This window comes from Chinchilla lanigera, unplaced genomic scaffold, assembly GCF_000276665.1.
Source record: "Chinchilla lanigera isolate Chin_1 unplaced genomic scaffold, ChiLan1.0 scaffold00173, whole genome shotgun sequence".
NCBI lineage: Eukaryota > Metazoa > Chordata > Mammalia > Rodentia > Chinchillidae > Chinchilla > Chinchilla lanigera.
In genome coordinates, this window is record NW_004955574.1 from 1,236,026 (window position 1) to 1,246,948 (window position 10,923).

General features: G+C 51.9%; 1 protein-coding gene across 3 annotated transcripts in view; it reads left to right on the plus strand.

Annotated features, from left to right (window-relative positions):
- C5ar2 (complement component 5a receptor 2) overlaps window positions 1-6,522 on the plus strand; it is a 20,598-nt gene extending 14,076 nt beyond the window's left edge. The window contains exons 1-3 of one of the 3 annotated variants that reach the window (XM_013509538.1): window positions 888-1,111; window positions 1,246-1,400; window positions 4,923-6,522. In XM_013509538.1, coding sequence (XP_013364992.1) covers window positions 4,938-5,957 — 1,020 coding nt within the window. In that variant the 5' untranslated portion in view covers window positions 888-1,111; window positions 1,246-1,400; window positions 4,923-4,937 and the 3' untranslated portion in view covers window positions 5,958-6,522. Of the gene's footprint in view, window positions 1-887; window positions 1,112-1,245; window positions 1,401-2,878; window positions 2,920-4,922 lie in introns of those variants that run through there. The other 2 variants (XM_013509539.1, XM_005413863.2) reach the window with 2 other exon arrangements.
- The last annotated feature ends 4,401 nt before the right edge of the window (window positions 6,523-10,923 follow it).

The window sequence follows — 10,923 nt, forward strand, 5'->3', positions numbered from 1 at the left end:
CAAGGATCCTCCTGCCTCAGCTTCCCGAGTGCCGGGATTACAGGTGTGTCCCACCACGCCCAGCTCCTAACTACTTTTGATCTACAAAACTGGTAACAAAAAATGGCACCATCAGGCAGCAGCTTGATACCCTCCTAGGATGTTCTCATCCTGAGTTTCTCTCTGGAGGAAATGCCTGGCAAGTTGGAACCCCCAGGATACCCCCAGCCTACCGGGACCCTGTCCTTGGGCCACTGTACACCTGGCCCCCAGGGAAGACCCGCCTGCTCCAGGGATCCCAGGAAAGCTCTGACACCAGGGTCAGACCTTTGGAGCCTGCCTGCCGCGGCGGCTTCCATCCTTGTCTTTCTCTGGCCAGAAAGGGGTTCCTTGAGGACCTGGGGTGGCAGATGTGGGGATGAGGGCGTTGGTCCCCATGGGGGCCACACTCTGCCGGGACAGTGACACCCAGAGAACAGACCAGAGACATCTGGGTCACAGGGCCAGTCCCAGCTTCTTGACTTAGAAATGACTTCCTCTCCCTTTATTACTTTATCCCTTCTAGGCCAGCGGTGCATAAATGTATCCCTCAGTTCCCACAGCTCAAAGGGAGAAACGCAAGCGCCAAGAACTGCTGAGGGTGGAGGTTCCGAAGTTGGGGCTGTAGCCACTTCCTCTTGCTGGGCCTGTGCTGTGTGTGTCAGTGTATTTTAAGAATATTCCAGTCTCTGTTGTGGTTTTGGGTTTTTGTTGTTGTTGTTGTTGTTTAATTTTTATTTGTTTTGAAACAAGGTAGTTCAGGCTGGCCTTGAACTCACAATGTAGCATAGTCTGCCTTCAAACTTGGAGATCCTCCTGTCTCAGCCTCCCATGTGCTGGGATGACAGGCACACACCATGACACCCAGACTACAGGTACAGAATTGAGGCCTGGCATGGAGATCACACTGTGAGTGCTGGGTGGCTTCCAGGGTGTGCACGGGGCTGGGGCCACACAGGTAGGGCAGAGAGAGTCTCCTGCAGAGACCTGAACTGGGCCAAGACCTCCAGCCTTGAAGGCCAAACCACACATACACGCTGGCTTCCAGGAAGGCGACAACATGGAGACAGAGACAGGGGCAGAGGAGGACACGGTAAGCTCTCCACCCACCTCAGCCTGTCCAGCCCTGTGGCCACCCTGTGATTTGGGAGCATGTGAGTCACAGGAAAAACTCAGGACAAGCACATCCCGGTCTGGTAAGAGGCCTCTTCACGTTTTTCTGGTCAGGAAGGTCTGCAAGCTGTGGGGAACGCTGTTCATTTCCTGGAATCCGCCAGCTCAGGCTGGGCCAAGAGGCACCAGTTCCTGGGATCCTGCCCGTGGGCCTTGATGGTGCTCCTAACGGACGTCTGGCCAAACTGAGGAGCCTCTTGGAAGCCAAGGTAAGGCTGGAAGAGATAGGAGGGAAGGAAGGAGGAGGAGAGGTTTTATGATCTTGGCCTCTTGTTTTCGGTACCAGGAATCCAACTCAGGACCTTGTGCTTGCCAAGCTGGTGCCTGTGCCACTGAGCTATATCCCCGGCCTTCTGTTTGTTTTTTTGAGACAGGGTCTCACTGTGTAGTCCAGGCTGACCTGGACTCACTATGTCTCCCAGGCTGGGCTCAAACTCTCAGCAATCCTCCTGCCTCAGCCTCCTGAGTGCTAGGATTACAGGTGTGCGCCACCACGCCTGGCTTCCTGCAGGGACTCCTGCAGCTGGTTGGGAATCTGTCAAAGGGCAGCCTGCTCAACGAGCAACCTCCTGCTGTGAAAGGGAGCTTCCTGAGACCTCAGCTGAGGCCCCGCTACAACACAGAGCAGGGCCTAAGCACAACTGGTGGCTGTGACTTTTTTTTTGGTGGAGATGGAACCCAAGCCCCTAAGCATGCTAGGCAAGTGCTCCACCCCTGAGCCACACCCAGCCTTGTGACTCTCAGGAGCTGAAAGTTCCTGTGTATCCAGCTCTAGCGTGAGCCCCACCCCCACCCCTGTTGCCCCATAGAATACCTTTGCCTGTTTTTTTTCTTTCTGTCTTTTTAAAACAGAGTCTCGCTATGCAGGTGAGGCTGGCCTTGAGCTCAGTTTGTAGCCCAGGTTGGCCTTGAACTCGCAGTGATCCTCCTGCCTCAGCCTCCCAAGTGCTAGCATGAGAGGCTTCATGCTGATCTTTACAATAGCCTACAGCAGGTCCTTCCGGACTCCCTTTACAGGAACCAGAAGCGCAGAGACTTGCCAAAGGTCACACAGCTCCTGAGGGCCTGAGTTACTAAGAGCTGTGCCTATTTAACTCCAGGGGCCACCAAACAGCCAGCAGCAGAGCGCCAGGCTTGGACCCGTGAAGACGTGGACCGGCCTCCTCTGCTTGCAGTGTCCCAGCTTCCTCTCAGTCCTTCCTGTAGCGCCCTCTCCAGCGGCAGCTCTGGGCAGTGACAGGCGCAGAGCTGCAGGCCCAGAGTGCTGTTGGTGTCGGCGTCTGCACCTGGGTCCCGCCCTGGCTCCTTGAGCCACACACTTCCGGCTCGGCAGGGTCTGCAGAGGGAGCTGACTGTCCGTGCGGGGTGGAACCGAGACTCTGCTTGGGCGGTCGCAGGGCCCAGGCCGGCTCAGGGTCACGGCGCTGCTGCTGCTCTCAGCCCTGGGGACGAGGACGCTCCCGCATGTGGGGCTCGTGGTTTGACAAGTCAGCTCTTTTTTGTTTTTGTGGTGCTGGGGATGGAACCCAGGGACACTTTACCACTGAGCTACACCCTCAGCCCTTTTTCTTTTTTATTTTGAGACAAGGTCTTGGTGTGTAGCCCAGACTGGCCTTGAGTTCTCACCCATCCTCCTGCCTCAGGCTCCCAAGCAGCTGGGATCATAGGTGTGCTCCACCATGTGTGGCTGGAAACTCAGCTGCCTTCTGCTTTCCTGAGTGATCGTAGGTAAGTTACCAACCTCTGTGTCTTAGCTTGATCATTTGTACAGTGGGTTTAACAAAACAGTATCAAAATCATGGGTATCATGGTATCTTGTTTAAAGCTGTTTGGAAGCCAGGCGTGGTGGCCCACACCTGTCATCCCAGCACTGGGGAGGCTGAGGCAGGAGGATCGTTGTGAGTTCGAGACCAGCCTGGGCTACAAAGTGAGCTCAAGGCCAGCCTGAACTGCATAGTGAGACGCTGTCTCAAAAAGACCAAGAAAAAAAGCTGCTTAGAGCAAATACCTGGTAGGTGACTCCAAAGTGCTGTATAAACAGCAGCTTGTATGCCTGAAATCCCAGCACTTGGCAGGCTGAGGCAGAAGCAATGCCTTGAATTTGAGACCAGCCTGGGCTACACAGTGAGCTCAAGGCCAGCCTGGACTACATAGTGAGACCCTGTCTCAGAAACAAAAACAGCCAGGGATATAGCTCAGTGGTACAAGTGCCTGCCTGGCAAGGTCCTGAATTCGATTCCTAGCACCAAAAAAAAAAAAAAAAAAAAAAAAAAAAGCAAACTAAAAATATATGGATGAAGAAGAACTGAGACAAATACTTTTGTTGTGAATACGTATTAATGCTTTCCCCTCTTGGTGCACATTCAGATTCTAATATTTATTTATTTATTTTATTTTATTACATTATACTTTTTTTTGTACCAGGAATCAAACTCGCGACCTCACACTTGCCAGGCAGATGCTGTGCTGCCGAGCTGAATCTCCAGCCCCATACATTGTAATTTTTGAGACAGGGTGTTGCTATGATGCCCAGGGTGGCCATGAACTCCTAGGCACTAGCAATTCTCCTGCCTCAGCCTCCTGATTAGTTGGTACTATAGGCTATGTGTTTCCATGCCCAGTCACCCCAATATTTTAAATTCTAGAATTTCAGGCTCTAACAGGTGGATTTCTCTATTTCAGAATACTCTAGAATGTCACTCTCCAATAAGGTGGTCACTAACCATGGGCAACTTTTTTTCTTTTCCAGTACTGAGGATGGAACACAGGGCCTTTGCACTGAGGCACATTCAGCCTCAATAGATTTTTTTTTTTTTCAAGGCAAGGTCTCACTCTGCAGTTCAAGCTGGTCTTGAAATCACTAGGTAGCCCAGGTTGGTCTCATGGTGAGCCTCCTGCTTCAGCCTCCTGTTTGTTTTTTGTCTTTTTGAGACAGGGTCTCACTATACAGTTCAGGCTGGCCTTGAGCTCACTTTGTAGTCCAGGCTGGTCTCGAACTAACAGTGATCCTCCTGCCTCAGCCTCCCGAGTGCTGGGATTAAAGGCGTGCGCCACCATGCCAGGCTCTATACATTTTCTGAGACCAGGTCTTGCTAAATCACTTTGCCCAGGCGGGGCATGAGTTTTAGTCCTCCTGCCTCAGCTTCCTGAGGATCTGGGATTACAGGCGTGCACTACCACACTTGGTTAATGAATAGCAATTCACGTCATGTAGCACTGAAATTCAGTTTCTCATCTGCACTTGCTGCATTTCAAATGCTCAGCACCCATGAGGGCTAGAGGCTCACACACCCAATAGCCCTGGCACAGGACACAGCTCCCAACATAGAAAGTTCTGGTGGACATGCTGTTCTGGAATGTAGGTGATTACTGGTCAGGGTTCTAATAGGTTAGTGGGAGTCTTTTTGGTACTGGGAGTTGAACTCAGGAACTTGTGCTTGCCAGGCAGGCACTCGTGCCACTGAGCTATATCCTGGGCATAGTGTAGTGTTTTGTTTTTTGAGACGGGCTCTGGCTATACAGTTCAGGCTGGCTTTGAACTCACTATGTAGCCCAGGTTGGCCTTGAACTCACAGTGATCCTCCCGCCTCAGCCTCCCAAGTGCTGGAATGACAGGCGTGCGCCACCATACCTGGCAATATTTAAATTTTCTAAGGTGTACATGGGCTGGGCTTCCTTCAGGCCACATTCCCAGGCCTGTGGTTTCTCCGTGTTGTCCCTGTCCCTTCCAGGCATCTGGGGCCCAGATGGAAAACAACTCTCTCAGCTACGAGTTCGAGTACAGGGATTATGTGGACCTTCCAGATGTGCCCGTGGACTGCCCAGGCGCCGCCTGCCTGGCCAATGACGCCTTCCATGTGGCCCCGCTGCTGATCTACGCTGCCATCTTCCTGGTGGGGGTGCCGGGCAACATCATGGTGGCCTGGGTGTCAGGGAAGTGGACCGGCCGCAGGGTCAGGGCCACCTGGTTCCTGCACCTGGCAGTGGCTGACTTACTGTGCTGTCTGTCGGGGCTGCTCCTGGCGGTGCCCCTGGCACGCCGGGGCCACTGGCCATTCGGGGCACTGGGCTGTCGCCTGCTGCCCGCAGCCGTGCTGCTGTCCATGTTCGCCCGCGTGCTGCTGCTGGCGGCCCTCAGTGCAGACCTCTGTCTGCTGGTGCGCGGCTGTGCCGGCTGGGCCGGGGCCCCGAGGGCTCGCAGGGCGTGGGTGGCCCGGGGAGTGGCCTGGGCAGCGGCCCTGCTGCTCACGGTGCCCTCAGCCCTGTACCGCCGCCTGCACCAGGAGCACTTCCCGGCCCGGCTGGAGTGCGTCGTGGACTATGGCGGCTCCGCCACCGTGGAGGGTGTGGTGACGGCCATGCGGTTCATCTGTGGCTTCCTGGGGCCACTGGTGCTCGTGGCCGGCTGCCACGGCGTCCTGCTGTGCCGAGCGGCCCCGCGTCACTGGCCGCTGGGCACGACCGTCGTGGTGGCCTTCTTTGTGTGCTGGGCTCCCTACCACCTGCTGGGGCTGGTGCTGGCTGCAGCCGCCCCCCACTCGGCGCTCCTGGCCCGGGCCCTGCGTGCTGAGCCCTGGGTCGTGGGCCTGGCCCTTGCTCACAGCTGCCTCAACCCCTTCCTCTTCCTGTATTTTGGACGGGCTCGACTCCGCCAGTCGCTGCCAGCTGCATGTCACTGGGCCCTGCGAGAGTCCCAGGACCAGGAGGACAGCGTGGTCAGAAAGATGTCCACCAGTCAGGAACTGGTGTTGGAGATGGAGGTGTAGAAAAGGAGGACACCGGCTGGTCATCTCCTAGCACATCTCACACAGTTGGCACCAGGTAGAGCTGGATCCAGGGGCTCATCAATGTCTTCATTTCATTCATTTGTTCATTTAGTCAATCAACAAACATTCTTTATGTGCTTGCTGTGTGCAAGGCCCTGATAGAGGTGCTGTGGTACAGCAGTGAGCAAAACACACACAGGTGCTGACATTCTGCTGGAGAAAAATGGACAAGTAATGTGGATAGAATGTGGACTAAGCCCAGAGTGATCAGTGCTGCAATATCTGAAGCAGACAAAGAGGCATGGGTGTGGCAGAATAAGTCAGCCCCACAATGATCCTCAAATGAAGTAAAAATGGAGCTGAAACCTGAAGAAGAGAGAGAGGAGTCACATTTACATCTGGGGCAAAGTTGTTCCAAGCAGCAGAAATAGCATGTGCAAAGGCCCTGGGACAGGCTGGGTGTAGCCCTGGTGTACAGCTCTTGCCTAGCATGTCTTCTGAAACACTGGAGACAAACTTATACTCAAACATTCTGTGTTGTTTATCTGAATCTTAAATTTACTGAGCAGTCTATGTTTTTTTTTTTCCTAAATTAGGCAACCCAGCTTTGAGCGAAGTCCGTCAATCCATCTGCCTTAAATATTTCTTTTTTGTCTTTTTGAGACAGGGTCTCCCTATGCAGTTCAGGCTGGCCTTGAGTTCACTTTGTAGCTCAGGCTGGTCTTGAACTCAAAACGATCCTCTTGCCTCAGCCTGCCAAGTTCTGGGATTACAGGTGTGCATCACCATGCCCGACTCTGTTTTAAATTTTATTTTTTATTTATGTATTTATTTTGACCTTTTGAGACAGGGTCTTGCTATGCAGTTCAGGTGGCCTTGAGCTCACATTGTAGCCCAGGCTGGTCTTGAACTCACAACGATCCTCCTGCCTCAGCCTCCCGAGTTTACAGATTACAGTTGTGCGCCATCACTCTGGGCTCTCTGCTTTAAATTTTATTTATTTTTGTTTTGTTTTGTTTTGTTTTTTCTCCGGTACCGGGAACCGAACTCCCGACCTTGCGCTTGCTAGGCAGACGCTTTGCCGCTGAGCTAAATCCCCAGCCCCTCTGCTTTAAATTTTAATGAGGTCCTGTGCTTGCTGGAGGAGACCACACTGTGGTGGGGGAGGGGAGGAGCCCAGCGAGGAGGCTACCGCAAGAGTCCAGGCAGGAGGTGAGCGCAGGCAGGAGGTGAGCGCAGGCAGGAGGTGAGTGCGACTCAGACCAGGGTAACACAGCAGAGGAGACGCGAGGCTGACGGGAGGGAAGGCAGCATCCAAACCCTTGGGCTCCGCGTTCGAAGCTCTCCTGATGGAGTCCACGCTTTCATCTCTGCCCCTCAGACCCTCCTCAGACGGGGCAGAGGCCCCCACGACGCCTGCATCACAGCCCCCTGAACCTGTGAGGACGGGGCCTTACCTGGCCAGGGGCTTTGCAGGTGCGGCTCAGTTAGGGATCTCGAGGTGGGGCGTGGCCCTGGGTGGGCCAGCTGGGCCGGATGTCAGCACAGTGGTCCTCGAGAGGGGTCCGCAGCAGATGTGATCAGAGTGACACGAAGAGGCCGCCCAATGAGACGGCAGGTGGCCTCCATGGGAAAGCTAGGAATTCTCCCAGGAGCCTCCCAGAGGGACCCGCCCTGCTGCTGCCTGGACTTCAGACTTGAGATCAGAACACTTTAGGAGAACACGTTGTATTTTTTGTTTTGGATTTTCTTGAGACAAAACTCCCACTATGTAGTTCAGGGTGGTTTGGAAATCACTATGTGGCCCAGGTTGGCCTCAAACACAGTGATCCTCCCGCCTCAGCCTCCCAAGTGCTGGGATTATAGGCGTGCACCGCCATGCCTGGCTCTAGTAGTTGCGTTTCTGTTACTATAGCAACATCAGGCACAGGTTGCCAATGGAGAAAGAGGTTTGTTTGGCTCATGGTGTAGGAAGTTGGAAGTCCAAACAGCATAGGGCAGGCTTCATGAGGATCCTGTGGCCGTGAGAGAGAGTGCCAGGTAGGCATGCGCAGGAGCAGCTCCCTGTCCCAGACCAAAGAGCTGGGTGGGGCCAGGCTTGCTGCTTTTACCACAAACAGCCAATGAGAAGTAAGGACCTGCCTCCAATGACCTAAAGACCTCACACTTGGCCCCACCCCTTAAAGGTCCCACAGCAGCTCCCACTAGCACAACCCCAGGGCTAAGCTCTACTTACAGGAACTTTGGACATCAGGACACAATGAAATCATCCTCAGACGATCAGAAGGTAATTCTGATGGAATCTGCACCCACAGAGGGCTGGAGATTTAGCTCAGCAGCACAGTGCCTGCCTCGCAAGTGCAAGGTGGTGAGTTTGATTCCCAGTACCAGAAAAAAAACAACCCCCCCAAATAAAAGAATTTGCACCCACAGATAGGGTGCAGTGCTTCACTTTATAAGCTGAGCCCAGTGAGGGGATCTTATCTCCCCAAGATCACACAGCAACAAAAGTGGAAAATGAATTTGATCTTAATTTTACTTGACTCCAGTACTTATGCTTTTCATTACCAAAATTTTCCTTCAAGGCCTCACTCAAGTGATGCCTCTGCCAGGAAGCCCTCCCTGATTTCTTTCTCTTTGTTTTTGTCTTTTTGAGACAGTGTCTCGCTGTACAGTTCAGGCTGGCCGTGAGCTCACTTTATATCCCAGGCTGGTCTCAAACTTACAATGATCCTCCTGCCTCAGCCTCCCACGTGCTGGGATTACAGGGGTGCACCAGCATGCCCAGCAAGAATTTTGTTAACTCTGCTAAAATATTGTTTGTGGGCTTTGAACTTTTTTCATTTCATTAACATTATTATTATTATTATTACTATTATTTTGTCTTTTTGAGACAGGGCCTCACTATGCAGTTTAGGTTGGCCTTGAGCTCACTTTGTATCCCAGGCTGGCCTTGAACTTGCAACAATCCTCCTGCCTCAGCCTTCCGAGTACTGGGATTACAGGTGTGCATCACCATGCCCAGCTAATTAGCCTTTAAAAAAAGAATAAATCTTTTTTGGTACCTGGAATCAAACTCAGAGCCTTGCATTTGTCAGGCAGGCGCTGAGCTGCTGAGCTATCTTCCTAGCCCAAGAATAAATTTCACAAGTGCTTCCAAATGTATTTCTGTGCAGTTTTATATAAAATTCCCTTGATCATTAAAAAAAAATCTTTTTGTTTGTTGTAACTTTCCCTCATTTGTAAACTTTCTGACATTTGATTTTTTTGTTTTTCGGACTGAACCCAGGGCCTTCATACTGAGTGGCATTACTTCATCAACCCTTTTTGTTTCGTCCTTTAAGATTTTAAGGAAGGGTTTTGCTGCATTGCTACATTGCCCAGGTTGGGCTTGAACTTTCAGTCTTCCTGCCTCAGCCTTTCAGAGTGCTGGGATTACAGGCTTGTGCCACCACACCCAACTTTGTCTTTTTTAACCTTTGCAATTTCGGTTTCCTTGGATTTTCAAGGAGCCATGACTTCATGATTTTTCTAAGAATTAGTCTCATATATGCTACTCATGCTCCTCTTGATAGCTTGACCTCTCGATTTCATATTTCCTGTTTATTTCCTCCCTCTTTTTTTTTTCACGTAGTTCTTTTTTTTTTTTTTTTTTTTTTTTTTTTTGTTTGTTTGAGACAGTGTCTCACCATGCAGTCCAAGCTGACCTTAAACTCACTAGAGAGCCCAGGCTGACCTCAAACTCATGAGGATCCTCCGGCCTCAGTCTCCCCAGTGTGGCACCGAGCCCAGCCCTAAAAATTGTATTTGTTGGGAAATTTTAAGCGGAATATTAGTTCATCGCTTCTTTTGACAATGTGTCAAGTGGCTTCTGTGTGTTTGAGTTCTTCACGTGTGGTAACATCCAACTTCTTATTTAGTTTGCTTTGCATCTCCAGCGGCTCCAAAACCCTCAGGCACTGGCTCCGAGGTAGGGTTTGGGAGAATATTGCCCCGTGAGGAGAGGCTATAGCTGACTTGGGGTTGGAAGGTGGGGCCGCTTAGAGAGGGTCGCCGGGGGCGTGGCCCGGAAGTGTTGCGCACCCTCCCTGGCCCCGCCCCTCCCTGGCCCCTCCCCCCTGCTTCCTGGCCGCTGGGGGGAGAGCCCTTTTTTTTTTTTTTTTTTAAATCTGCCAGACCCTACCACCACGCCTTCCAGCTTGGTGCTGGCTGCTACAGACTGCGAAATGGTGCCGAATAAGCCCCTGTGCCTTGAAGTTGCGGGTGTGGGGTACCGTGTCCCAGTGCCTGCCAAGAAAGTGACTAAGACACCATTTTCCCTCCCCACTTGATGTCCAGTGCATATCTTAAATTTAATACAAGTTGAACATCCCCAGTGTTAAATCCAAAATCTGAAATGGCCCCAAGTCCAAAAAGTTTTGAAGGCTGACAAAACAGCACAAGTGGGAAACTCCACATCTGACCTCTTCTGATGGGTCACAGCCAAAATGTAGATGCACTTAAAATACTATTGTGTAAACTGGGTGTGGTGATGTGCACCCGTAATCTCAGCACGCAGGAAGGAGGATGAGGCGGGAGGATCTCCATGAGTTGGAAGCTACATAGTGAGTTCAAGACCAGCCGGAACTACGCAGTAGACCTTAAAAAAAAAAAAAAGAAAAGAAAAGAAAAGGGAAAACCAAAAAAACCATGTTGTGTAAATACCTTTTGGCTACGTGTAGAAGGTGTGCATGGACGTAAGTGAATTTTCTGTTTAGACTTCAGTCCCATCCGAAGATATCACCTTATAATCTATCCAAATACGGCAAAATCTGAAATTGGAACCACTTCCAGTCCCAACATCTTGAGAAGGGATCGCCAACCTGTGTGCTCAAAAGAGAGTCCTGACTGGGCGTGGTGGCGCACGCCTGTAATCCCAGCATTTGGGAGGCTGAAGCAGGAGGATCACTGTGAGTTTGAGGCCAGC